General features: G+C 33.3%; 1 protein-coding gene and 1 long non-coding RNA gene across 9 annotated transcripts in view; both read right to left on the minus strand.

Annotated features, from left to right (window-relative positions):
* The window catches only part of LOC128183218 (neuron navigator 2-like), a 154,643-nt gene that overhangs the window by 110,111 nt on the left and 16,537 nt on the right, over nucleotides 1–27,995 (minus strand). For 6 of the 8 annotated variants that reach the window (XM_052852152.1, XM_052852149.1, XM_052852145.1 and 3 more), the window contains exon 1: nucleotides 26,957–27,847. The exons of 1 other annotated variant lie outside the window; for it this stretch is intronic. In XM_052852152.1, coding sequence (XP_052708112.1) covers nucleotides 26,957–27,832 — 876 coding nt within the window. In that variant the 5' untranslated portion in view covers nucleotides 27,833–27,847. Of the gene's footprint in view, nucleotides 1–7,435; nucleotides 7,481–26,956; nucleotides 27,848–27,995 lie in introns of those variants that run through there. One more of the 8 variants, XM_052852154.1, reaches the window with a different exon arrangement.
* Nucleotides 21,939–23,559, minus strand: LOC128183227 (uncharacterized). The gene is made up of 3 exons (XR_008243559.1): nucleotides 23,183–23,559; nucleotides 22,516–22,571; nucleotides 21,939–22,341 (listed from the first exon to the last, which is right to left on the minus strand). It is a non-coding gene; the product is annotated as an uncharacterized LOC128183227 (long non-coding RNA).

Raw genomic sequence — 27,995 nt, forward strand, 5'->3', positions numbered from 1 at the left:
AAGACCTCAAGTAATAGTAACTACATGTAACCATCATGATTGAAAGTTTTGTTTGTCATGTTTAGATATTGATACCTTAAGATGTCACTAACATCAAATTATGGGTTACTAATATTACTAAGTGACCTTAAATTCTTTATAAAGATATACCTGTGTTTGGAAGAAAATTAATGTATTCTTGGAACAAATTTTGTGCTTCATTAAATTAACTTTAAATTGTGCCTCTTTAATGACAAAATAAAAAGTAAATGTTTAACAAAATGTTATACCGCAAATATAATATGTCACAAAGAGGAAATGTAAAAGTCGCAACAAACTTTGACCTTGAACCTGTCGAATGACCTTACATCTTTAATCTTGACCTTGATTGTTTTCTAAAAAGACTTATCATGATCAATTTTCTCCAAAATTTATGAGAAAAATAGAAGTACTTGTTGTAGATTATAGGCCAATGCATAGAACAATTAAGACAGCCAGGATTAGAGTATGCTACAGCCGGCTTTAGACTACAGGAGAGACAGCCCAAAAATTCACACTCCCAGATCTTAGGATACAACGGTCATCCAATAAAATGCCATAGCTGCACAAAACCGAATATTCCTACAAAATTCTCAGCCGACTCAATTCATACACTCTTCCTGCTTTTTACTGGAGAATTATTGATCAAGTTGTAATAATAGTTGCGAAACACTCTAAAACTGCATACAAAATCATTAGTGAGCATCTACATTGTACAGAATGTCATCAGATTCCACTCCTTGGGCTTCCCGTTCACTGCCAGACCCCCCTCTGGGTGAATTTAATATCACAGTATCACAAAACTGGTTCTCGTTTTATTTGCACAATGCTTCAATAAATCGTACACATTACCGACTGTCTAGACATCAATAAACATATATATTTTATTTCAAAGATAGCCTACGGTCACAATAATATACAGTTTTATTATCATTGACACCAATATTCTGGTGCATAGTATGAGTCAGCTGGGCTGCATCTAGATGTAACTTTTTTAGATTTAGTATATACTTGATGATGAATTTTCATCGGGCTTAAAGATATAACGTCAACTCTGTGTGTCCAAAAATTATAAACATTACATAAAATGTTACATTGAATATGATATCCAATTTATAACAAATTTGTCACAAGAAACAAAAGAAGGGTTTTAAAAGTATTCAACTGTTTGTTAATTAAATCATCTTTATTCCATAGACTTCCACAGATATGTTTCCACAGAGTGCAGTTGATGTAAACAACTTTAATTTCACTGTTTTATTGCTCCTGCTGCTGACACCTTAAGCTTACATCAGGTCTCAATTTTCTCTCACTTGCAGCAATAATGAGAATTATCAAACATGCTGTGTTTTCATATAATCCAGGTTCTTTTTCACTACAATGACTTAAATTTAGAAACAAACATTCTCAAATTTACCACCACAAAATCAAGCTCGGGGACAAGATATCTTAGAAAACTTTAAGGTTACAGTCAAACTTGGGTATTTCTCAAATTCATACCACAAATATCATGAATTTCTGTAAAATAGCAGGTTGTACCTCAAATCACAAAATATTTCTGAATCTCTGACTTTTCATTTAGTTCAAGATATCAAGGTTTTACTGTATTCTAGGTGCTTCAATATCCTATCATTAAGGTGGAATGACACACCTGGAAAAAAGTCACTCAAATTAACTGTAAAAAATCAATACAGTAATTAAGTAACAACAAAAGTCCCGGTGGGATTCGAACTTGGTATGTACAGATCACAAGCCTGACACTTTATCCACTCGGCTATGAAGTAAGTTATATGTTGCTGTCGATAAAAATCCTTTTTATATAAGAAAATGTCCTTTCGATCAGAGGTCAGCCATTTTATGACGATGTGTTATTCCACCTTAAGTTCAAGATACTGAGGTTTATATGTATTCTAAGCGCTTTACCATCCTATCATCAAGTTCAAGTTATTGAGGTTTCACTGTAATTAGGGGGGTTTACCATCCTATCAGTAAGTTCTACATACCATCCTAACATTAGGTTCAAGATACTGAGGTTTAACTGTATTCTAGACACTTTACCATCTTATCCTTTAGTTCAAGTTATTGAGGTTTTACTGTTTTCTAGGCAGTAGTTTAGCATCCTATCATTTAGTTAAGATATTGAGGTTTTACTGTATTCTAAGAGCTTTTACTTCTTTTGGCAATATAGTATGTGAAACCAAGGAAGCTATTTGTTGACATCTGGAAACTCATACACAAACTAAAAACCATGGACTATACAATCTTAACAAACAGACTGACAACTGCTGATCTTCAAGACAATACACACACTAAGCTCCAATAATTAAACAACTTACCCCGACTTTCTTTACGTGTTTATTCATGTTCAGCAAAATAGCAGATAGATCATAGAATCATGATGGATACCTCTGAATCTGTTACACAGAAAAAAAAAAGCAAGAGCAGCCCCCCTTTCAAAAAGATCAGACATCAAAACAACCAATAATTTCTCCATTCATCATAATTTCCCTCCATCACCATAGCCTGAAGATTACCTTTGCATGAATGTTGATTTTGATTGTCTTAATAACTCAATTTGGGGGTCCTTTGATGTCTATAACTTTCTCTCTGAGGAAGATTAAACCAGCTACATCCATCCTTTGGTGAGAAGATAAATCATTGAACAAGCCAACCACTCCAATAGAACCACTGAAGTTTAAAGAAGAGCAATGAACATTTTCATGGTGGGGGGAACATATTGCGAGAGAGGAGGAAAAGGATAGATGCATATGCATTTTTTTTTTTTTGAAAAATTGTTTGGATGTTTCATCTGGCATTTATTAGAAAACATCTGAAAAACATTTATGAAAATCTATCATCACTCAAATTGCAACCGACTAGTCAATACTCAAATCAATACAGTTTTTGGCTTGTATTTAAAAGAATTTTTATTACAGCTATCAAAAACTTTGGTTTCAAATAGTTCATAGAGAATTTTAAATGAATTCCCTTGTTTCCAGCGCAATATGAGAATGTCAGTCCATTTTATACTCTTACACAATCCTTACGCAATGCAATCTCTTTAGAACTACTCCTAAGGTCACCAAAGCGTTTGCAAACACTTCGAAATAATGCACCATAATATTTTGTGTCGGCTTCTATTACTCCCAGATGAGTGAAGATGTCCCTTATAGATAATTGCTTCTCTCCCATGTTGTTCTAAAAGGACACCATTGCATAAGAGTGGCTGAAGACCACTTAGAGGAAACAAAATGCAGATAAGTTATCAGTGAAGTTCCCTGTGCATCCAATCAATAAATCCCTTTTATATGATCATAATGTGCTTAATGAACCAATCAAAGAATCAGTTACATGCTTAAGTTAATGTAGATTAGCCAATCAATGAAAAGCATCAGGAGGAGACAACGAATTTGTAGCAAATTGGAAACATTATGAGGATTTACAGATTACCCGCTTTGCTGGGTTTCTATGCAAAATGATTTTGATAAGAGAAAATTGTTAAAATTTTATCTGTCATTGGATGGTTTAAACTGTTTTTTTCTTGCATGATCATGAACCTTAAAACATTGAAAAACTTAAAACTGTTCAGCGCTGTTGGGTAAGGGACACAAGTTCATTAAAGCAATCAATGACTGGCAATAACACTTTTAATGGCAGCACTTGAGAGTCAGTTAAAAACAATAATAAAATATCATCAACAAACCATCCTCAAATCATGTATAAATTCTGCTAGCTTCCTTATCCGCACTCATTTTGTATTTAATCATTTTATCATAATTCTTAAGGAGGATCATGGATATGTATGAGCTTTCAATTTTACGACCAATTGTCAAACATTTGCTGCAAAACTCCAAAATCTTACCAATCTGATTGTACTCTTCAAAGCATCACATGAATACTGATGTTTTTAAACCAGAGCAATATTAAGCAAAGGCTCATTAAAGAGATCTGCAAAACAGAGCAATATTAAAACAATTGAGATTCCCTTCAGAGAAACTACCAGAGTCAGATTTGAATATGTTTGATCACAGTATGGTAATTGTCTGCAATAAACAAAACAAACTAAAATATCACAAGTTTTTATGTTTCTTGGTGCTCTTGAATGTCCAAATAAACTTCAGATTTCCTAATGACGGCCATTAAAGTACCATAATCATCGTCAACATAAAAGTGGTTTTTATTTATCACCTTAACTGCTTACGTGGGTTTAAGCAACATAGAGGAAACCCCTATCAAAATTGACTGCTTAATTTTCAGACTATAATGAATCAATTAAGCAACCATATCTTCACTAGCCTTTAAATCCAACATTCTTAGAATTATTACGCCTTTTTTTTCTGAGAGACTGGTTTCAGCTTTTCATCTGATACCATGACCATGCAATTTCCTTTGGTTGACAGTATGATTGGTATAAGGGTTTGGCAAATATTACGCTGCGTGTTAATCATTAATTAACAGCATTTTCACATCTACATAATTTCTACTGTGATAGAGATAATATACTGTACACAATGAGAGAAATATAGTATTATTTTGCCGACCACAAAATATACAAATCTTGATTAGCCTGAATTGGGATCATAGAAATTAAACCCAACATATAAAAATCATATTTTATTGATATCGTAGTAAAATAAGGTTAAAATAAAATTATTGTTTGTGTGGAATTGCTTCCAGTCTCATTGAAGTAACCACCTCCCCCCCCCCCCCCCCCCCCCCACTAAAAAAATTAACCAAAAATTCCCTCGCTCCCTCCTGGGTGTAGAAACCTCCAGGCAGCAATTCCAAACAAAACTTTTTTTTTAAGGATGGCCCAATATATATCTCAGAGAGTAGCTCTCAGTACAATCAATACTTTGATTTCATTCATTTTCATCTTTTTAGGTCCAAAAAGGTCTTCAAGGATAATGGCTTTGAGAAAAATCCGGGAAATTAATGGTTTTGTTTTTTCTTCACATTGTAGGATCAATACTGTTTCAAAAAATTAAAGCAATCAGCAGTAATGAAATTGATAAGAAAAGGGAAACAACTCAATCTGATATTTTGATCTCACGTTTGTCTAATGATGACCGAGATTACTAAAGAGCAAATCTTTCATAGATTATACCCGAGTTTTAACCTATTCACAAGCAATGTTTTAGTTGCAAATGATTAAATGACAAATTATGAAGCAAAACGAATTTATCTTTACTTTGGATTAAACTTTTAAAAAATGAACATTCATTTAGAATGTTCATCAGAAATTTGAGTTCAATAATATTTCACCAAAATCACCATAAAACAGTAAAAAACATTCAACACTCTCATACTTCTGTGTATGTTGAATGTAAAAACAGCTATATATATACATGGCATTACTATTCCATATGGGGTTTTCAGTTTTTACTGCAAGCTAAAATCTGAATGGATTTTTATGAAAAATTTCGCAAATTACAACTTTTTGAGATCAATACTATCAAAACAAAAGCCTGATGTCCTCCACAGAAAAGTCGTAAACCCATTAACTAATACACAATAAACACAAGGATATAAAGACAAACAATAGCAAAGACCAAAATTGCATTCTGAAAGTCTGATTCCTAAGAGTTTTTCCATTAGAACCTTGGCTGGATATTCTCTCCGAAATCCCTACACTAAAGCACACCCATCAATACCTTATAAATCACTGAATCAAAGATAAAAAAAAACCAAGCATTAAGATAATTAAACCATTCCATAAAACATTAGCCATTTTTGTCTGGCTCCAATACATTACATCTAATGACTGGAGCGTTCAGAAACCCAGGAACCATAAATTGGGACCTTATCACTTCTACATGTAGCCTACACCTCAGGGATGGCTGCTCATCAATAATTAAAAGGTTGCTCCAAGGATGTTCACAGTGGAGTGCAAATTACAGGTTTAATCAGAGTTCATAGGGGAGTTCTAGTATGGCTCTGAGCAAAACTAAAAAGACATATGGAGTCTTTGCTCCATTTTCCTCTGTGCTTGTGTATTCTCCTAATCTTTTAATCAATATTAAAGCGAGTCCCTGCATTATTCACACTAATGAACTATCTGTAATAAATTCCACTTTTGGGCAAGATTTGGTGCCACTGTACGATCAAAGTCCTGAAAGTTGCTGCAATCCATAAACAGTTGCACTTGTATATTGGAATCCCATCTTCTACAGATCAATTAATAATTAATTGAATAAATTAATATCTTTTACATTAAAAGTGCATTTAAACTGCATGATTAACTTATGCAGTTTATAATGAACCCCAAAATCAAAGATTTCATTAATCAATCATATATGTACTAAACAGATTTGCATTTGATATCCAGAGAATCCATAAATAATTCCAAAGTTTTTGTTCCTTTTGGAATGGAACTTCCAATATCAAAGACAAAGCTGATGAATACACGTGACACAATATACAACAGTTGACAAAAACAAAAAGACATGCTATTTGACAGACAACTGTAAGCTCTGCTATGCATGCCAATCATGTAAATCTAAACAGAAGCAAGTTGATCTAAGGCCAGAGAGACATGTCTTAAGAGGCTTCCACATCCCAATCAATATTTATTTATGGTCATCATCTGTCTAGCAGGTTCAAGCTTCATAAAACATTGGATTTAGTGATCAATCCTTATCGGTATGGCTTAATTGGTCATTTGATTGGCAAAGGTGCACTGCTCATGCTAAAACATCCATTTCCTGTTTTATCCACTCCGGTTCCACTGGCTGGGTGACAGGTAGAAAAAGACATTAATGGTGACCTTGTAGCTGCAGACAAATGGTATCATACCCATCTATCTTGACACTTTACCTTGTTGCAACCTTGATTGTCTATTTCCAACTCAAAAACAAGCTAGGACGTGACTGAAAATACATCTTTAACTATTTATAACTTGACCTGTCTTCTTCAAGCAATTTTCACTATTTTAATTGATCATAAAAAAATATTTTTTATCAACCCATTAGTGTGCTCACCTTAAATTTATTACTTTACTGGTGTTTATTACTTTACAGTTGTTTACATATCATTATGAGGATTTTTAAAAACAGGAAACATAAAACTATTAGTCATTTCATCTTATACATTACACTACAGGTGCCCTTTTCTCAGGATAATCGCCATCTGCTGCAGTCTTCATTGATTTCAACATTCACTAGGTCAGTATTTAATGCAAATAATGATGCAATCTTGTTGCACATAAATAACAAATCTTGTACAGTGCGTGCCCTGATTTTCCGCCATCCACTTTACCAATAGAATACATCAATGAAATACAATGTAGGAAATACACAACCCCAATAAAATACCCACCCATGAACTTACAGGTATTTCTTAGAATTACAATTATTTCAATTTTGCAATCTAATATCCACAATTAAAATATTAAAATTATATTTTACAGGAGACATACCTTCAGTATCTGAGAATTGTTTCTCTCCATCCTCCATAACTTAACACTCATCTTAATTCCTTCTCAAACATCACCCACAGCCAATACTTCCAATTTTGTCATAAAAACTCTGAGTTTCACTAATTTTCCATTCACATGCAATCTATCAGCTTCGTTCACAGGCCAATACACTACTGCTTAAAAATAAATCCATGTGTTTACTAGAAAGTCGTAAAATTCTCCACTTAATTGTCCTCTGTATTCCAGCCTTTTTTCCATTTTGTCGCCAAACCACCTCCAGCTTATAGTTCAACAAGGATAATGCATTTTGGGGCCTCACAAAAAAATACAATTACCATCCCTATCCTGATGCATTTCCAGACATTGCTTACATATTTTCACTTTTCCATTGTACTCAGTTTTTGCAAAGCCATATTTGCAGCAGAGATTTTTTTTGTTTTTGGTTAATAGGTATAAATCCAGCAAAAAAGTTTCCCTGATGATTTTGCATTTGTAAATAGCATGGTCAATTCTCTTTTAGTCCTGGATTACAGTTCCTATTAGTTATTGGAGACTTAAATGTAATGGTTCATGTCAGGCAAATTTCAGCTTAAGCTCTAGATCTGAAAACCCTCCATACAAATGCAAAATCTTTTTTTGAATGTAGCAGTTGCCCTTTTAATGAAGTGCAAATATTCAATACCTCTAAATTGTCAATGAATCAAAGTGCCAGCATTTTGAAAAGGAATGTCATAATACATTATTTAAACTGCTTCCTGAAAACTCCTAGAAAAAATCATGGCACCCATTTTATCTTTGTTTGCACATTAATGTCTGGGCAAGCTGGCTCCAAACAAAATTGTTAGTCTCTATTAAATAACAATCAAATGATACAACTTCCATCTGCAATATGGTCCAACCAAAACTACCATGGCTCAACTCTCTTTCCATATACACACAACTATATCATTGATCATATTGTCCTCACACTTAGGTCCACTGCTTAAGTTTCAGATCATTAGCAAAACACTTGAGCCTTATTCCCATTCATCTTAGGTTTCCAAAGTTTCTCAAGCTCCAAATTTGAAATTGTGAAGTCCTGAAGCAAATTTTAATGCAGATTCAAAAATTTTCAATACGAAGTGTTTGAGTCCCAGCATCCATATATAAAAGTTAGAATCCTGAGAGACTTCTATATATAAGTTGCCATATTGTCTTTGAGGTCTTTACAAAAGGAAATGCAAATACAATGGGATGTCTTCATACTGAGACACAAAGTCTTCATCCGATTCTTCCAATTCAATCTTGCAAATGAGTAAGATACGATTTTCAGACTCCTTTCTTTCTTTACACTCTACTTCAAATTAATTATGGATGAGAATACCAATGACACATTATCACTATTTTGTTTCTTGTTTTTGAGTTGTGTTTTCAATCAAAACCAAATTATCTTATACAATTCTTTTACAAGGTCTTCCCCCACAATGACTATCCCTGCTTCCTGATTTTTAATTCAAATCCTACACATGTACAAGAAGTTGTTTTTTTTCTTTCTTTTCCAACAACAACAACGTAAAAGACTGATTTTTCTATTCGGTGCAATTGAATTTGCTGAAAAGGTAAAGAGCTTAACTCTGCGGATCAATCAATGATTCAACTTTGTCTCTCTCACCAGAATTAATCCCTCTCAGCATCTCTCAGCAAACAGCAAGCCATGTTGAACAAGTTATTGTGAAGATTAACCAAGTTTTAATAGATCGGCCAATTACACGGCAAAAATAAAATCTTCTTTTTTGTGACTTATTTTTTTTCTCCATGCAGCTTAACTTGAATGATTTTCATCTGCAGCTCATTTTAAAATGGTGGTGCACTGTACAAACTCAGGATAAGCACACTTTTCATATGAAATTCCTAACTAGAGGTACTGTGAGCAAGCTCACAATTGATACCCCCCGCTAAGAAAAATATCATAACGCGTGTATTTTTGCTATTATAGAAAATATTGGATGAATCTATTTCACTGTCCATTTTCTATAAATAACAACTGCTTTATTTTTGAAAACTTTTAATTTTTAGCTTCTAATATTTCCATTAAAACAAGACATGACACAGACAGAATTTAGCTATATTGAAACAATGACCTTGAACTTTCTCAATTGACCTTGGGTCAAGGTCATGACATACCCTTTAATCATAAGCATTCTTTGTGAGAAGTAAGAACTTCCAATGTTTCCCCATAAGAAAGATATGGACCGGACACGAATTTTACATTTTTTCTGCCAGTGACCGTGACCTTGCCCGAATGACCTTGGGTCAAGGTAATGACACACCCTTAGATCATAAGCAATCTTTGTGTGAAGTAAGGACTTCCAATGTTTCCCCATAAGAATGATATGGACCGGACACGAATTTTGCATTTTTTCTGCCCTTGACCTTGCCCGAATGACCTTGGGTCAAGGTCATGAAACACCCTTAGATCATAAGCAATCTTTGTGTGAATAAAAACTATCAATGTTTCCCCATAAGAAAGATATGGACCGGACACAAATTTTGCACTTTTTCTGCCAGTGACCTTGACCTTGCCCGAATGACCTTGGGTCAAGGTCATGACACACCCTTAGGTCATAAGCAATCTTTGTGTGAAGTAAGAACTTCCAATGTTTCTCAATAAGAAAGATATGGACCGGACACGAATTTTGCACTTTTTCTGCCAGTGACCTTGATCTTGCCTGAATGACCTTGGGTCAAGGTCATGACACACCTTTAGGTCATAAGCAATCTTTGTGTGAAGTAAGAACTTCCAATGTTTCTCCATAAGAAAGATATGGACCGGACACGATTGCACAGACAGACGGACAGACAGACAGACGGACGGACGGACAAGGTGATTCCTATATACCCCCCCAAACTTTGTTTGCGGGGGGTATAATGAAATCAAGAGGTTGACAACTTAAAGCCTTAATTAAGATTGTCCTATGAAATGATAATTTTCTGGATAGAGAGGATATTCCCCCAATAAATCCATTAATATATCATAGAATTTCTTCTTTAGGCAAGCTGACATTCAGTAGCAAGCGACTGTCGATTGCATCTTCTCCTCACTTCTTTTATTTGCAAACTTGTTAAATCCACACGTATAGAATCGCTGCCTCCTTAAGAAAGACGCCCTTTGGAAAAGCTATCCTCTTCCTTCCTTAATATTGTAGCTTTGTGGAGAATCATTTGCATTGAGATGAACCATTAGTGACAAAAAAGAGCAATTTATGGCTTTTCAATATTCCCCACGCTGATGTATAGTTTTTAATCATTTACCAACCTTCTCTAATTCTATGTCACTACACAGTCAGTGTAATATCAAAGTTATCCAAAAACAACAATTGAATAATGATATATGATATTTATAAGCCTTCTACAGCATATACTGAAGAAGTTTTATACATACCGGTATGTTAGTCAGATGCAATATATTGCATGATAATCAATTATCATAATACTCTTTGGAACTTAAAATCATGATGCAATTTTAGGATGATTAAAAACATTATGTATTTATATATTGCACATATATAGTACATCTTTTTGAAAATCATTGAAAGTTCAACCTGCAGAATACAATATAGAGACTTCCACGTACAAACTGGCAGCAGCAGAATTATCTCCACTCCATTGATACAAATTGACAACTTTATATCTCTTAAAGCAATCACACACACAAAAAAACTTTACCTGTCTGATATCCATTATTAGATCTCATTTGAATCAGTATATATATTCTCAGGTTCCTGTAAATGCCAATATATTTTTCACCTCTACAGCTCTTTTACATTCAGATAAATGTGACCGATATGCATGCCTAATGTCTTCCTCTTGACTCTGATCTGCCAGGGATGAACTTCCAGAGAGATGGACATTAGTTTATCTGTAAGGATACCTCTTGTTTATATTGCTTCTGTATGGATTTTTCCTCAGGTTTATCAATCGGTCTTTGTTTTTTTCCTTTCCTTTTTTTCTCTTACCGATATGCAGGGCATTGCACCTTGGCTACTTGTTCACTGATCTACATGTCAAAAGAAAATGGCAGATCCGATGATTTCTTTTATCAATTAGAAAGAGTTCATCTTGTAAGGAAACAAACCATGTAATTTCAGTGGGTGCCATCTCATTCTTGATTTACAAACCAAAGATGAACTTAATTGATTATTGTATTGATATAGACTCTTTAAATGATAAAAAAAAATAACATGTACCTGTTACATCTCATTAAAACATCTATATTTTTGAACCAGCAGCAAACAAAAACTAAGATGGAAAAGTACCTGGATTTGGGGTCCCATTGGCTATTACAGAACGTCACAACTATACAGAATTCCAATAAGGAGAAAGTTTCAACAGCTAGGAAGGGAAGGGATATTTGACTGCAGATAACCGCTATCAGTCAAAAGTTCACCGATCACTGATCAATGCCATGCCCCTTTGCTTTTTTTCCTCTCTCCCTCTTAATGAATTACACCTAATAACAAGATAGTGGTTTTATGACTCCCTGGAAGATCAGCCATTGCCTCTAAATATTGCTTCTTTGATGGCTTCATGAAAATAACTGGTATAGCAAGCTTAAGCCATAGATCACCTCTTTCCCAAAGGCAACATAAGTATACAGTAGTAGCCTGATACAAAAAGAAAACAAAGACACTTTGAACAAATTTTGCTCTTTTTGCTTTCACTGTCCATCTTGGTTCCAGTAAATCAATGACGTACAGCAAAAAAGAAAGATTTAGAAAGCTATTTATGTCCTTCGTAAATGGCTTCTTGTCAATACAGCAACTGTTTATACCCATAAAATTTGGTCATATCTAAAGCAAACTGTGTGCCTCCTGAACACAAAGTTCTAATGCATTCAGTATAAAAAAAAACCTCTTTTGGTGCATTCTGTCAATACATAGCTACCAAAAACAATTTCCTCTATGCATGTTTTAAATTAAGGAAAGTAATATAATTGCAACAGCCCATCTAAAATTACTTCCCTTTCCCCAAAGTAGTTTCTTAGCAAATAAAACAGGATAATAAAACTGCACGTATTTAAAACAGAATCGTTGAATATCAAGCTATTCATATGCTATTTATTCCAACCTGGAATAGCCAGTCAGTTCTTTGGTTGATTTTATTTTATTAAAGATTAAAGAATATGATATTTTACTTGATAATTGCCTAATATTGCTAACTTAAAGGAAGATTTTAAAACTGCTTGGTCCGATTTTGTATCAAATTTTGTGTACGCTTTTCAACGATGGTTATGCTAAGTATGTGTATAATAATGGACATAGCAGTAGTTTTCCCGCTCAAATACCAGTAAGCCAAATTTCAATGAAAAAAAATTATGTACAAAATTTGTTAACAAAACAAGTGACATAAAAGGGTATCACATTATTTTGCTTCATGTTAAAATTTGCCCCCTCCCCTGACTTCAAGACTGGTATGGTTGTATTACGACTTTGACATCGCTATAAATAAAGGTCATTATGTTCAAGCAAATCAAAAATAACCTGTCTACATTTTTTTGCCGATATTTCTGAAGTTTGCTTTGTTTACAAATGATGCATAACATGTGGGGTGAACAAACCCGATCATTCGGGGGACAAAACCAAATGGTCCCATTTTCTTAACATTCCCAAGATGCATTTTGGTTTGTTTTTTTGTTTGCCCAATAAGAATTTTTTTTATTTACTTTGAATATTTCTTTAAATGGAGACCAATTTTGCTGGTGTAAATATGAGAAAGTCCATAAATTTCTAAAATGACTGGTCTGTATGAAAAAATAATTTGATACAATGACCAAAGATACATCACTAGCATTATACAACAAAAGAGTAGCAAATTCCTTATTTAGGGGAAAATTGGTTTATGAAACTCTTCGTCTATAGAATTCAATCATAATATTGGAAAGTTGAAATTCATAACTTAAGCTTAAGGTCAAGATTTGAGCTGAAAACAATTTAAAATTTTTATTTTTCCATTTTTAGTGTTAATCATAAAAACCAAGCGAATTCATTTATAATTCCATTTTAACAATGCATTAATTTGTTTTTATTGGATATAATTACACTATATCATCTAGCTTCTTTTTTTTGCTTTCCAAATTCTGTCTTTGTTTTTTTCTCTTTTTTGCTTTTTTTGCTTTTTTTTTTCTTTTTTAGATTTTTTGCTGTGGAGCTTTGCTCAATTTTCAATTGAGTAATTAGGACACTAGCTGTCCTTTTCCTAAGAATCCAACGCCCACAGCTAGTCTGCTCCCATTCTTTTCCGTCCATTTACAAGGCTTGCTTAGATTTCAAAGAAAATTAATACAGTCTGCTGCTGTAACAGAATTATAGCTTCTCGACATAGACATGCAGCTTAGAGAGGCTGTAAATCATGTTACATAGAAGAAAACTGGTCTATCGATTGTCTTATGATACTTGACATCAGTGGGTGAAGAGGAAAAAAATAAATAATTCTGTTTTGAAAGGATTTCTGGGTCAACGATAAATACTTCCTAGCGTAATTACAAGGCCATGAAAATGCCAAGTAATCGTCATAATGGTTCCACATAAATCACACTCATTTGATGATGACAATGTAATAACTGTATATGTAATAATGAAGGGACATGTAATAAACTATGATTTCTTTTAGCATTTAGAGACAAAAGCTTTTAAGCAAACTTGTTACATCTCAGCTGACCAATCTTCTTTTTTAATTCAATAATTAAATATTTTGATTACCGGTATATGAGTATATATGCAGCTTATAATTAATGCACTTTTTTTCTGCATCGTGAAAATTTAATTGATTTCAATGCAATACGAGTTATGTTTTTTTTTTATGCTGTTATATACCACTCAAATGGGTGATAGTGGTATATTTTTATATAGTCAGGGCTCTTCAAAACAGTTTTATTGTCCAGCAATTACATTACGAAGCCTTTGAACTATAATCAAGATATTTTTTTGAAAAGCAAACAACGGAATGTTCCTAAGTGTGTGTTAATGTAACATTCCATTTTTTTTTTTTTCGATTTAATCCTTGACCTTAATTAACAAATGACTTTGACCTTTAACAAATGTATACTGTTTCTGAAATAATGAAAGATTCATGATCTTCTGACTACCTGTTATTAAGAAGATAGATTGTAAGAGCAAAAGGTCAAAGAGGCGAAGATGTACCAATATAATCATTTTCCTCCCACTACCAATCTTGGATCCCTGGGGAACAATGAGAGAAAAACATATCCTTGACCCCCAACATTATTATAGACTGTATAGCCTTTCAAGATTATACCCTCAGACACACTCCAACCATTACAGCCCAAGGATGAAACAACAACAAAGCTACAAAGAAAACAAGAAGGCATCAATCAAGTAAATCAAGTCAATACACCACTGTTTGAATTTCTTAATTTAGACCCCGTTTTCCTCAACTTCTGTGTGATTTTGTAAACACAAGGACTAATTACGCATTTCATAAGGTCTTTGATCATGTATCCCGATAAAGAGATATCTCTGGATCTCCCGGAGTCTGTCAAAACAATGCATTGACTGCAGTACAAGCAAGCAATCCCTCACAGATTTATTGCATCTATAGGAGAGCCCCAACAATATCGCCAGCGATCATTTTGCACTCACGGTGCATGAAGTAAATATCAGTCTTAATGAAGAGCAACATGCAAGCTCTCTCTCTCTCTAGCAGCCTGATAGTAATTGCTGTATTGTTCTTCATAAGCACCCAAATATAGATTTCGTTTGGTCTTGCCCATACGAAATGGTTATAGGTCTATATTTTGACAACACGCAGATGTAAATCACACCAGAATGTCTAGGAAACAATCTGAGCAGAGTCTCGAGGCCCATTGAAAGCCGGCCACGGGCAAATATTTCACTGCCACGACTTCACCATCAGACCCGAAAAATATTGATGTGTTCAATATGCAAGACAAAAAATCTTATTTATTGTTGACCACAAAACAGCACTGTCTTATTTTTAAACATATAATGTTGATGTCATATGCAACACCCACACACTCTATCCTTTAATTGTACAATCTCCTAACTGGATTCTAACTTACAAATTTTATGTGTATAAACTCATTTGACTCTCCATTGCAATTCCAACAACAGGCCATGGCTATCTGCAACACACCTCTAATTTGACAAAAAAAACAAGTTGAATTAAGATAACATACAAAGATATAAAAGAAATAGAGCCTAAAAGTGGTCTCGTCTTATCAAATTATTATTTTTCGAAGCTGCATGCCCTCAGTGCACCACACTTTATACTCATGGTCCACAGTTCTAAATTTTCAACATCGTTCCCTCTGGAGCAAATCTTATAAGATGTCATGTATTTTGTTCAAATGATAATTCATGAGAGAACAATTTGAATCTATAAAAAGATTGAATACTCAAGATATTCATCATAAAACTATTGAAATTAACTTTCCTGTATAATAATATATGTTCAAACTAAATTCTGTTTAAAAAAAAAAATTTACCTAAGATAATAAACATTAAAATTTACATGATAGTATAAAACTTGACATACAATTATTCTTCCTTTCCCTAGGGCGATTAAAAATAAACATGCAAATAATAGAAGCCAATCAAATTGATGCTTGATTATGATTAATGTAATAATATTCAACATTTGTTAAACTTTTTACAATAATTTGTATGATTAATTATGAATTTTGTGGCATATAACACAAATAATAAATTCACTGCAATGATTCACAACATAAAGAAATAGCTTTAAGGAAGGTAATCATTTCTAATTGGACGAAACGAAAAATAAAACTGTTAACTTAAACAGCAAAAAATAAACAAAATGTGACAATGGAGTAATGAAACTCAACGAAACAATAATTCATTTGTTGATTTGTTACTTCATTGCACATCCTACGGGACTTAGCAAATATCATCGACACCAAGTGATGTCAAATTTTCTCATCACGACCAGTATCTGCAGGGTTTATCATTTACAATTATACCCTCTCCCCTAAAAAATGCATTTGCACACATCACTGGGTAATCAAATGTTCAACTCAATTTTTTATCAATAACTGTTATATAAGACACAGATGACTTTATAATTACATTAGTTTAAGATCCTATCGTTATTGTTTGTTTTTGTTAAGAACTTTTTTTTATTAAGTTTTCGTAATTATTTGTATCTGATGAGTGCAATAAACATGTTCTTTCCAAAAGTAATGGAAATAATTGAAGGGTGTGATGAATGCATCTTCCCCACTGGGACTCACTGACCAATGCTTAATTTGACTTTATCATGCAACACTTCTTTGTAAAAAAAAAATCACCAAAACAGAAATCAGACGTTATATATAGTCATTGTACTTACATGACTTTATTTAGTAATAATTAAGAGATGCCGATTCAGGACATATTTTCTTTCACTAAATATGGCTCCACTAAGATTTACTAAAGTGGTTAATGGGGACCATATTGAAGTAAATATAATTCACTTAGGAATATCCATTAGGTTGATATTTTCCTTAAAAAGGGTCAATAAATGAATATGGCCCAGAATTCCAGGTTCATCTAAAGGAGCTGATAATGGCAAGACTTTTTGGTCAAAAAAGAGAAAACCGTCATTAAATAAAGAAGTAATGTTTGACTTTGTTTGGTTACTTTTCAACCACATCATGTTAGGTTAAATTTTGTGAAGACTTATAATAGAGATAAGTGGTGGTTGGTAATTCTTCACAAAATCAGAAACCCACACACACAACTTGAACTTTTGTTACACTTTAATTGTCATTTATAAGAAGAAACATATTTTACTAAAACAGTTATTTGACCTTAATTCATCATATTTCCCTAGCACAGAGTCGTGCAACGCAGTCTGGTATCAGGACCTCAAGTCTCTTACCATACATCAATACAAAATTTCATCATATGCCAGAAATTAATAAAATATGTATGTTTTTGTCACGTTCCCCATGTGACCTACTTGTACTCCCCATGTATTTTACTTGTAATTGGACATAAAACTGGAGCCATCCATAATGTTACAGAAGTCGCAGAGCACAATTACCCAGAGTGCTTGCTTTTGGAATCGAGGTTAATAGCGTTATCTAGAGACGTTATAAACCAATCCGAAATTTAGGTGTTTTTAGCACAATCCAACTCCAACAAGTGTCTGAAATCAATACACTTTTTGGCACTCAAGTCTACAATGGAAACAGATTGGGAATCAGGGTTGGAAAATTTGCTTTTGTATCTGAATGAAAAATAATTTTTGGTATTGCAATTTTGTCATTTCTTCAAAAAAATCAGATTGCACAAAAATTATGTCTTTCCTATATGCATGATCCTTGAAGTACATGTCAAAAATTTCATTTTTTATCTAGCTGCAAAATATTGAATAAGCAAAGTGAAATAGCTTTGGTATGTCATTTCATTTTCTACATGACAGTAAAAGGTAGTTGCATTAAAATGTGAGAGTAAAGTGCATATTATTAAAACAGTCTGGTGTCTCTGGCACAGAAAGCAGGAAACGAGTCTGTTTCATGCATCCATATAAGTATACATTCTGCTGAAACTAGATGTTAGCCTCTCATCCCTTATTTAGTGAAACTTCTTGGAGAAAAATAAAAATTAGCAATCAGCTTGAAACTATATCAATTAATAAACTTCTCTCACTTCAGGGAATACAGCTAGTACATGTAATGAAAACTTAAGGTGAAAACAACTAAGTTAGGCTAAGCATGAATCTAATGTTAAAGGTACAATGTATCAGTAATTTTAGTCATCAAACAACAAAACAAAGATATTTTTGTTCTGAATTCTATAAGATGTATAATTCTTTTACATAATATAAAATATACATGTACTTCAGCAGTATATGCAGTCAAAAGATAAAAGTTTAGTTGGGGTCTTTAATTTGACCCCAATACTGATCATAATTTAGAACTTCACAAAGGTCATATTACTTAAAACAAGAATTAAACTGGGCATTTTGAATCTCAGTTTTTATTTTTAACCCAAATCAAGAATTTCAAAGGAATCAGTTAAACATTGTTCAAAATTCAACAAAGATTACCATCGTTCTTTGGCCCATAAATAAATTGCGCTGTATGATTTTGCAACATCTGTATCTTTGCCAATGGAATAACCATACAGTCATCTTAGCGACTCTAGTTTCAACCACAATGTTAATCATAATGAAGTTGTATGTAAACTTTAATTTTTTTTTATGCAAACTTGTAAGGACATATCATCAATATATAAGTTTCATTTATGATGCTTTCTTCATTTTTTTTTTTTTTTTTATACTTTCTACAGATGTCACTTTTTAGCATCATACACATGCATTGTTTTGTAAAATCTTTGGAGCACATGGAAATAATTACTGAATTCCATCTTGTCTTCCAAACAATGACTAAATCAAGAAGAAAAAAGGGAATTGCGTAACAAATCCAACAAGTTTTCTGCGAATTCTGCTGTATAAGTGATATTCATTGATTGTGGAGGTATTGATTTTCACACCAACGTGTCTGGAGTTTTATGGCTTGCAGAACTACAAGATCCTGAAATAAAACTCAGCAGATTTAAAGTTTTAATGTGAAATATCTCTTGATTTTCTGGATTTTATTATCCGTTACAACCATGTAAGGAAAGAGCTCGGTCCTAACTACCAAATTTAATTAATGGAATTTCCAAAGCTAATGCAAATACAAAACATAACTAGTTTGTAAAAGGGATATAACTCTTGTTTAAATAGACTGAGTACAATATGGTATAACTTAAGGTGTTTTAGGTATCTCTTGGTTTTCAGTAATGGAATCATGCATTTTACACCATGAGATGCATGGTTCACTCAGTTTTATTTAGGGAGGCTCTGAGTGGTCAACAAATTAATCCCCAGATCTACCTGAAAATTTGAGATTAAAACGATTTTTTAGCTATAAACTATTAAAAATTTAGTAAAGAAAAATTCCACAAATCTTTGCTTTAAAATTTGAATATTTTTATCCATAATTTTATACAGAGCTCTTCTTTTTAAGGAGATTATTGGAGTCTAAAAATGGCTAAAACCATCTAGCCCTCTTAAAATGTAAATCTAAATCTTGCAAAAAAAAAAAGAAAAAAAAGAATGGCATTTACACAAATGTTGGATATTTTTTATGTAACGGTGAGCTATAAGCCAGGATTAATTACAAAACATGGAATACTTTGCTCCTTACCAAATGTTCCTAGGCTCAGATAGACTGGGTTTGAACATCTGATCAGAAGATTAATAAGGTTTAAATAAGACATGCACTTTAAGCATTATAATGGGGTTATTCTTCATTAACTCTAAAATGACTGTTGCATGCAAATATGAATTGTGCAAGAAGAAATTGCAATTCAAGCAACTCTGGGAGTTTTTTTTAACCAATTGATGCAAAAAACTACTCTCAAAATTTGTCTTGCAAAGTTCAGAATAATTTAGACATTTATTGAGACAATTTTCCCCCAGTGAGTTTATTAACTTTGCAAAAAATAACACCCACACAGAAAGATAAAGCAGCGAGTGCATTTGACTTCATTCTTTTTAATACTTCAACAATAGTTCCCTTAGTCAGAGCAACCAATGTTTCATCTTTAGTAAACTTATTCAATTTAATCATGTTTCCCATATATAGCCATCAAGTCTACCCACGTTTTGTCACTGAAAAAGATACCTATACATTGCTGTATAATCTTAGTGGTAAAAAGATACATCTAACAGAAACAATAGCTAACCTGCATTATTATTATATAAACTTGTCCGAGATTCCAGACAAAATCATTAATTTCTTTGAGCACAAATACGCTGATCACATTTATAATTCATCTCATCTCCCATTCATTAAGGAGACAGGAATACTCTACAAAACAAGAGGAAATTATTCCATGGATGGATAAACCCTGTACCAAGGAAATAATTAACATTGCAAAACTGCCCAATTAACCCAGTCAGGCTAGACATCCCGTCCCAATAAAAAGGCAGCATTTCCATTCATTAGTGTGCAGCATCAGGACATAAAAGGTTGAGTTCTCAACAACTATTAAACATTGAACACTCTTTGAGCAAATGCAGTGCAGTCTCGGGGACAAAATGGGTTCATCAACCAATACACATCTACTGCATGATGCATGAAAGACTTGCTGCATTATGCGAAGTAGTTACAATTCCTAGTTATCATATTAGTCTCTGTGACCACAGTTTTTACCTTAGTTACTTAGCCTTACGATTGGCATCTTTAAGCTACATTTCATCTTTCAATCCCAAAATAGAATTGATTCTATTTGATCATGATAATTGAGCAGACTGAAATATGCTATCAATATTAGATTCCTGAGTTAAAGATTTTTTTTTTCCGAGACATTGATCAGAGGGTGTCTATACTTGGGACTTTGTCAAAAAGTACATATAAAATTGATTAATAACTGATTAATGTCAAACAACTACCATAATTGGCATCAACCTTGACCTTCATTAACCATTTGTTTTTTGTTTTTTAAATTGCAAATCCACTGTTTTAAAATTGAACACTCATCAAAAATCCAAAAGATCCGAAAAAAAAGGTCATACCATTTGAATATATAAACAAATTCCCAAGACTCCAATTTCCTGCTTCAGACTTTGAATGAATGACAATTCCCAAACCAGTATTTTGCAGACTATAATGCAACAGTTGTGGAAAACAAACCCTACATTTCCCATATACTTTCCCTAGAAAATACGGTGATGGATGGGGATTTTGCATTGCTCAGCTATGTTAAGGGCGTCCATACAAAAATAGCGATATTTATCACATAAAATGTTAGCCTTTGAACAATCTTGGTATTCTACTCCAAACATTTGTTAAACAAAGTGATATTTTATCGATTATACAAATTAAATAATTTGTTATCGGATGAGCAATTTTTGAGTCTCTTGGGAATACCCTGTCACGTGATACTGCTAAAAATAGATGAACCAGGAATAATACGAAAGAATGCAAAGTGCAAGGGCATAACATAAACAAATAAAGTTATTTCTGTTTCTAACTTGTAAAATGAACCTTCAAAATATCGAAAAGTGCTGGGAGCTTAAAATATTCAAGTAAGAACAATTATTAAATTCAATGTAAACAGTGTATGAACAGCAATTTACTGGGATTTCCCGCAATTAACGCTTATTTATATGAAATGCGTAGCGACTTCATACAGCTCCCAGCACGTTTTGATATAATAGGGATACAATGGTAAGACATGGAAATTTTCAATATATTTGATCAAGTGTATGCCCTTGCACTACTGCATTTTATCTGACCCACTTCACTTTCAGCGTCATTTGCGTGAAATTCAAACGCAACAATGACTAAGATCATGATTTTAATTTTCATTCTTAAAATAATTTAACGCTGTGAATTTCACTAAAATAATGTTAAAATGTTGTTTCTGTTCACACCAATCATCATTATAAAATTGTTGAAATTGGAAAAAAAATAATTTCATCAGTTGCCTTTATTGGGGGGGGGGGGGGGGGGGTGTAAGTGTTGAGTTTGTAATTTACACATTTATGTTTCATAATAATTTATGTTACTATGCTGGTGAATAAATTCTTTTAATGTATAATCAGGTTTACTTGTAATCATAATTGATATTTTAGTACTAATTAAAGAAAGCAAGAAGAAACAATATATCAATATTATCAAGAATTTATTTTGATAATCAACTTTACAAATACTATAGATATTGCTTTTCTGTGACAAACTGTTCAACAAGACTAGTGTTTTCTGATTTTTAGTATTTTTCAGTCATAATGTGTAATTTATGGAAATTGACAATTCTTCTTGAACACTACATGTTCTTCTCTTCTGTCTTTTTGATATTAGGAGGTAGTCCAGTTGATAAGAAAACCAATACCTGAAATGATGAATATATATCAATTTCAAATTTCATTTTAATAGATATCAATGCAAATTATTATAATAGGTTACATTAGTATCATTATCAATATGATATTAAAAAACAACAAACTATGCATGAAGTTGAAGTTAGTGAGTAAAAGAAATATTTATATACATTTGTAGTACCTACTTTTTATCAACATCCCAAGAAGTGTTTTCAGTGGACCATCTACTGCCCAAGTAACCCTGAAAATGAATAATGTGTCATAATTAGCAAGCTATTGTGTTAAAGATAACATGAAAATGAAACATTACTCTATTATTGGGCATATTAATGGCGGTTTCAATTTCAGTGATATTACAACAGGCATAATCAAATGTTTAAAATGTGTGGAAATTCAGTTTGAACACACTTTAATTTTGTCTTAAATAAAATTAATTAGATCTTCATAAAGAAGGCTGAATAAAATAACACAAACAACATTACAATCTTGTCTATAATCATTCCAGATCCTCACAGTAATCTTTGTAGTGCTAGCACATACAGTGTTTGGCCATGGCCTTTTTAATGTGTACTTTGAACATGGAGGAAATGCGATCTAATATTATCGCGATATGAGACCAGTAAAAAGCTACAATGAGCCTCAACGCTCTCTATGATCAAAACTAGAGAAACACAGAACAATTACTTTGCCTGACTGAGTCACCAAACTGATGTTTGAACACAATATTACATGAAAAACAAATGTAAACAAGTAAACAAAATCGAAGCCGAGGAATTTCACTTCGTTTCCGTTCCATCCAACAATATTAAATAATATAAAACAATATCTAGGGGAAGTACAGATAAATCCTACCTTGTTCAGTTGAATCCTATGCCGATTTCTGTCCACGCTGGTTGTAAACGAGTTAAATTCCGAGATATATCACTGAAGTCCACATGTTTATTCTGATCACAGCTGCAAGCGCCGATGTGACGTAGTCAACCTCGACACGTCATCAGACGACTTAGGAATTTCATGATTTCGCGAGATATAAAGAATAGTTAATGATTTTATTTCAGTACACCTTTCTTGAACCATTCAAACCCAATAATTAATCATATTCATTTTGGTAGATGTTTGTTAATTACCGAAATACCCATATCTCGTAAAATCTCATGAATAAGGGGCGGGGCTTATGCAAATTTTTCTAAATCACACGTGGTAGAATTCTTAGACCTTCCTTAACATAGCTGAGTGTGAGGTTCGATGCTTGAGACAGATTTGATTGAAAATGACAAAATAGATCAATTGAAAGAGATTGGAGGGATCAGAAGTCAGAACTTGCTGTCTTTCTGCTCCTTGTTCATCTTTTATTTATTGGAGTGGTCCAGAGCTAGAGTCTGCTGGGTCACTGACTCCGTACATATGGGGTTTACCATTATTACTGTTGGTCATTGTGCGCCAAGAATCCAAATAACAGCAGAGGCCTGATTACATATGGGAACTCAACAATTGTTCATGTTCCAATACAAACAGAAATGTTAGAGAACAAAAAAATCTATTTTCAGGTTTATCAGAGCCAAGAATCCTACTTTGATTTGTGGAAAGATTTATGCAGAGTGAATTTTCTGAGACTGAAGCTTTTAATAAGCTTTCTTTAAAAAACACAATGATTATTCTTGTGCTCCTTTTAAACCCAAAAAGTATTTTTTTTTCTTCTTTTAAAAGTATGAAACAAAGAAAATGCATCATAAAAATAATTTTACATTTAAAATCCAAAGAAGAAAGGGGGATCTGGATTTTTTTTTTCACTAAATAATGGCAAACTTAAGATAAAATAAAGGTAATGGTACAGAAATCATTAAAATTTAAGAAACCATACATACATGCAGCTTTCACTTAATGTTTTACACAATGAAGTTTTATTAATTTAGCCCACTTATTTGTACCAAATTCAAGCTCAGGAGAATCGAAGTATGTAACTAAGGATCAAATTTAAACATACATTTGCAATAATGGATATGCTGAACATGAAAAAAATCTATGTTCACTTCTGAAAGCTTTAGAAACTTTTATTTTGAAATCATGCATGCATGTTCATATATAAACTGAAGACTTGATGAAACAGAGAGGATTGGGGAAACTGCGCACAGAGAAAAACACATCCAGCTGTCAACTTTAGAAGCCTTTTCCATTATTGTCTCAGATAGCGGAGCGTCATCTCTCAAATTTCCTCAAGGTGCAAAGATAGTCTAGTGAGGAAAGCCGTCAAACAATAGCAGAATTATGGCCGTGTAAATGTTAAAATTGATAAACCTGATGGAATTCTACCTCTCCCTTCCATAAACTCTAGCTGTATCAAACAGGTTGTTGGGTTTTTTTGCATTGAGCAAATAGGATTTTCTCTGTAAAAGCCATTACAGGGTTGCTGAATTGACAATTTCAGCTTCACTATTGTCAGTCTATATTTACAGCCACCATTTGAAAACTATTTTTGCAAACTTTAAAATTAAATAGAGAGAGAGAAAGAGATAAAGAGAGAAACATAGTACATATACAAGTTTTACAAATCAATGATTTCAGAATTTTTTTTTTTTTGGTATTGTGTCCATGCAACCAATTAGCTTTCACAAAGGACACAGAACTTTGTACCAAGAACTAAATAGTCATTACATGCAGCTATCATTATGATCGGAAACCAAAAATCCATGGACCTTATCCCAGTACTGGATAAATCTGTCTCCACATTCTGTCTTATCTAACAATCTTGCACTTTAGCAATTTTTTCCCCCTCTTTTTCTATTCAGCATCTACATGGCATTTCCTCCCCATCAACAGCCTACCTTCATTCACAGAACCGTGTAACAGGGGCAATACAAGCCTGCGGCTGAATAGTGCTTTAAGCGCCTTTGGTTGTTCACTGATGAAATTTAAAGCCAAATGCCTTGTAATTCTCCCTAGAGGTTATCTCTCTAATGAGCTAATGATAATTGACTTCCAATTTCCAAATAAAAAAAAAAACATGCAGCCTACAGAAGAAGTATAAAAAAAGAAAAACAATCAAAAAAATTGGAGAAATGGCACAAGCTATAAATCCCAATCCACTGCTGACAGTGTTTTTTCAGAATTTATCATATGATAGGATTTTACACAGGGAAGCTTAATATATGCATTTGACACTTAATTCTACTAAGATGGAAGGGGGGGGGGGGGGGTGACATTCAGACCTCCTTGACCTGAGTAACATGTATAAGCCTAATCAATATGTCAACATATTTCCATTATCTCGAACATTACAATACAGACCAATATTTGAGTCTCCAAGTCTTCAAAATTATATGGTACATTTAAAGAATAGATTTCCTCTACAATTGTGATTAATAAACAATGGAATGAGAGAAGGGTGCTGAAGTTAATTGGTGTACTTAAGTCAATAGAAGACTTCTTTTTTTATTTGTATATAATACTATGTCAATATAGCATATACAATGAATTTTAAAATCACAATGCCAACTCAAATTCAATCTTTATGAACATACTGTAAAATGTTGCAGGTGTACGATGTCTGGTGAAAATTGATTCTTTAACAAGTTTTAGGATTAAGTTTCGTTGAGTGCATTTTTTATATATTTACATACGAGACTTGTTACCGCAGAAGCTGCTTTTCCACATAATCTAAAACACTAACTCGTCAAATACACTGAGTCAAATGTAATACATTTGCGGCAAGTTTCATCAATATCTAGAATTTGATATTTATGCATTAAAAATATAAACTCCAATATTTCAATGAATCTGTTCCAACTTAAAAATGTCTAAAAATCCATAATCTCATTTCAAATTCTGTCAAAATTTGAGATTCAAATTACACAGATTCCTAAATTTTCTTCCACAAGAGAAAAAAAAATTTCCATGGCTTCATTTAAATAAAATATCAAATTGTATAACCCAACTTTCCCTAAAAGTAAACATGAACTATTACAGTCTTCAAAAATCAATGATTTTTAATACCATCAATTACTTTTAACAGATCTGCTTTCTCTTTATTGGATGGGTATTCAGTCTTTAATTCTTGAAATATTAAAAATTGAAGAGGAAGTTTCTAAAAAAACAAACCCCCTCTGGTGTAATCAATTTTCCCCAGTATTGACACATTGGACAAGTAAAAGAAATAAATTGCATGTCCATTCGTCAAATATCATATTGCATGCCAACAGAATGTGAAATTGACTTTGAATAATGATTATCTGCAGTAAGTTATATTTTAGAATATCATTACATAATTCTGGTATGAGTTCTATGGATACTTAGAGTCGTGCAAGTTTTTTCAGATGGACTTAGGTCTCTCTGAAACAAGACTGCAAAACAACTTCCTGCATTCTGATAAATTTAAGCATATCAATGAACTCAAAATTTTGGTTTTATCTAGGACTTGGTTTTTTCCTTTCAATTAATTTCACTTTTTAGATGCAACACTGAAGTTGTATTGCACCAGCACATTAAATTTTAATTTCAAGTTTTAATTTTGATCTTAAAATCTGTTGCATCTTAAATGACTAGGATTTATTTCTTAATGGGTTTTTTTTTATCATTTCTGAAATTCAGAGTTGATAATTAGTAAAGTACATGCATTTGCACAGGTCCTACCTTCAGTTTCCCTTGGATTTGAACATCTACGCTGGCAATTTTGCTAACTTTGTCCTCAATGGCAAGAGAAGGCATTTTATCACCGGTGGCTTTTTCATTTAATTTCTCCTGTGAATCCCCTCCAGGAATCTCAATCACACTTATCACAGACGCATCACTTTTACTTTCCCCAGAAGTTGACACTGAATTGGAAGCTGAGGTCGAAGGTGTGGTACTATTCTCCAAACCATCATCCACCATGGCAGTTATACCATCATAATTCCCACTGTCCATGCTAGAAAAACTAATCAAACTCTCACAAATTTTACTCACACGAGAGGACTTAGAAACCGGAGTATCCACAAAATCTGACTCCAGAAATATCTCACTTTTATCCATGTTGGAGCCATCAGATTCTATCCCTGAATCATGTTTCTTCACCAACGAAGTTGACATTGGATCCGCCACCAAATCTCTCTCACCCGTCTCTATTGGCGAGTTCTCATCATCGTTCACAGGTGATTGGTCGGATTCTGCTTTACTACCTGTGGGGGATTTGTCACTAATTGGAGACAATTTGTCAATCTTTGATGCGGACGACACCTTGCATCCAGCCATTTTTCCACCACCAGAAGCTTTAGTGGAAGAAGCCACTTTAGCACCACTGCCTCCCGCCATCTGCTTAGCACTTGTGGAGGTTTTGGTAAGAGTGGAAGAACTTTTGGAATCACTAGGTTTGGAAGTCCCTCTGGTGTTTCCATAGGAAGATGTGGTGAACCTTTCCGACATTCTGGTTCTTCCTGGAGTGGTTCTTCTGGCGGCTCCTGATGATGAGACACCCTGCACACTCTTCGTCTTGTCCCCTTTGGACATGGGAATCTTACTTTTCTGCGACATTCTCTTGTCACAGAAATTTTTCTATCTTCCCCTTTGACTATTTTTCAACCTGTTTGTTTCTCTCAGTCAGCTTCATTTTTTTTTCATATTATTCAACACTCTGCCCTCTCAATCCCTAGATCAGGATGGTTTTGCTGTTTACTAATGAGCTTAATTTCCATAA

Source organism: Crassostrea angulata, chromosome 5 (assembly GCF_025612915.1).
Source record: "Crassostrea angulata isolate pt1a10 chromosome 5, ASM2561291v2, whole genome shotgun sequence".
Taxonomy (NCBI): domain Eukaryota; kingdom Metazoa; phylum Mollusca; class Bivalvia; order Ostreida; family Ostreidae; genus Magallana; species Magallana angulata.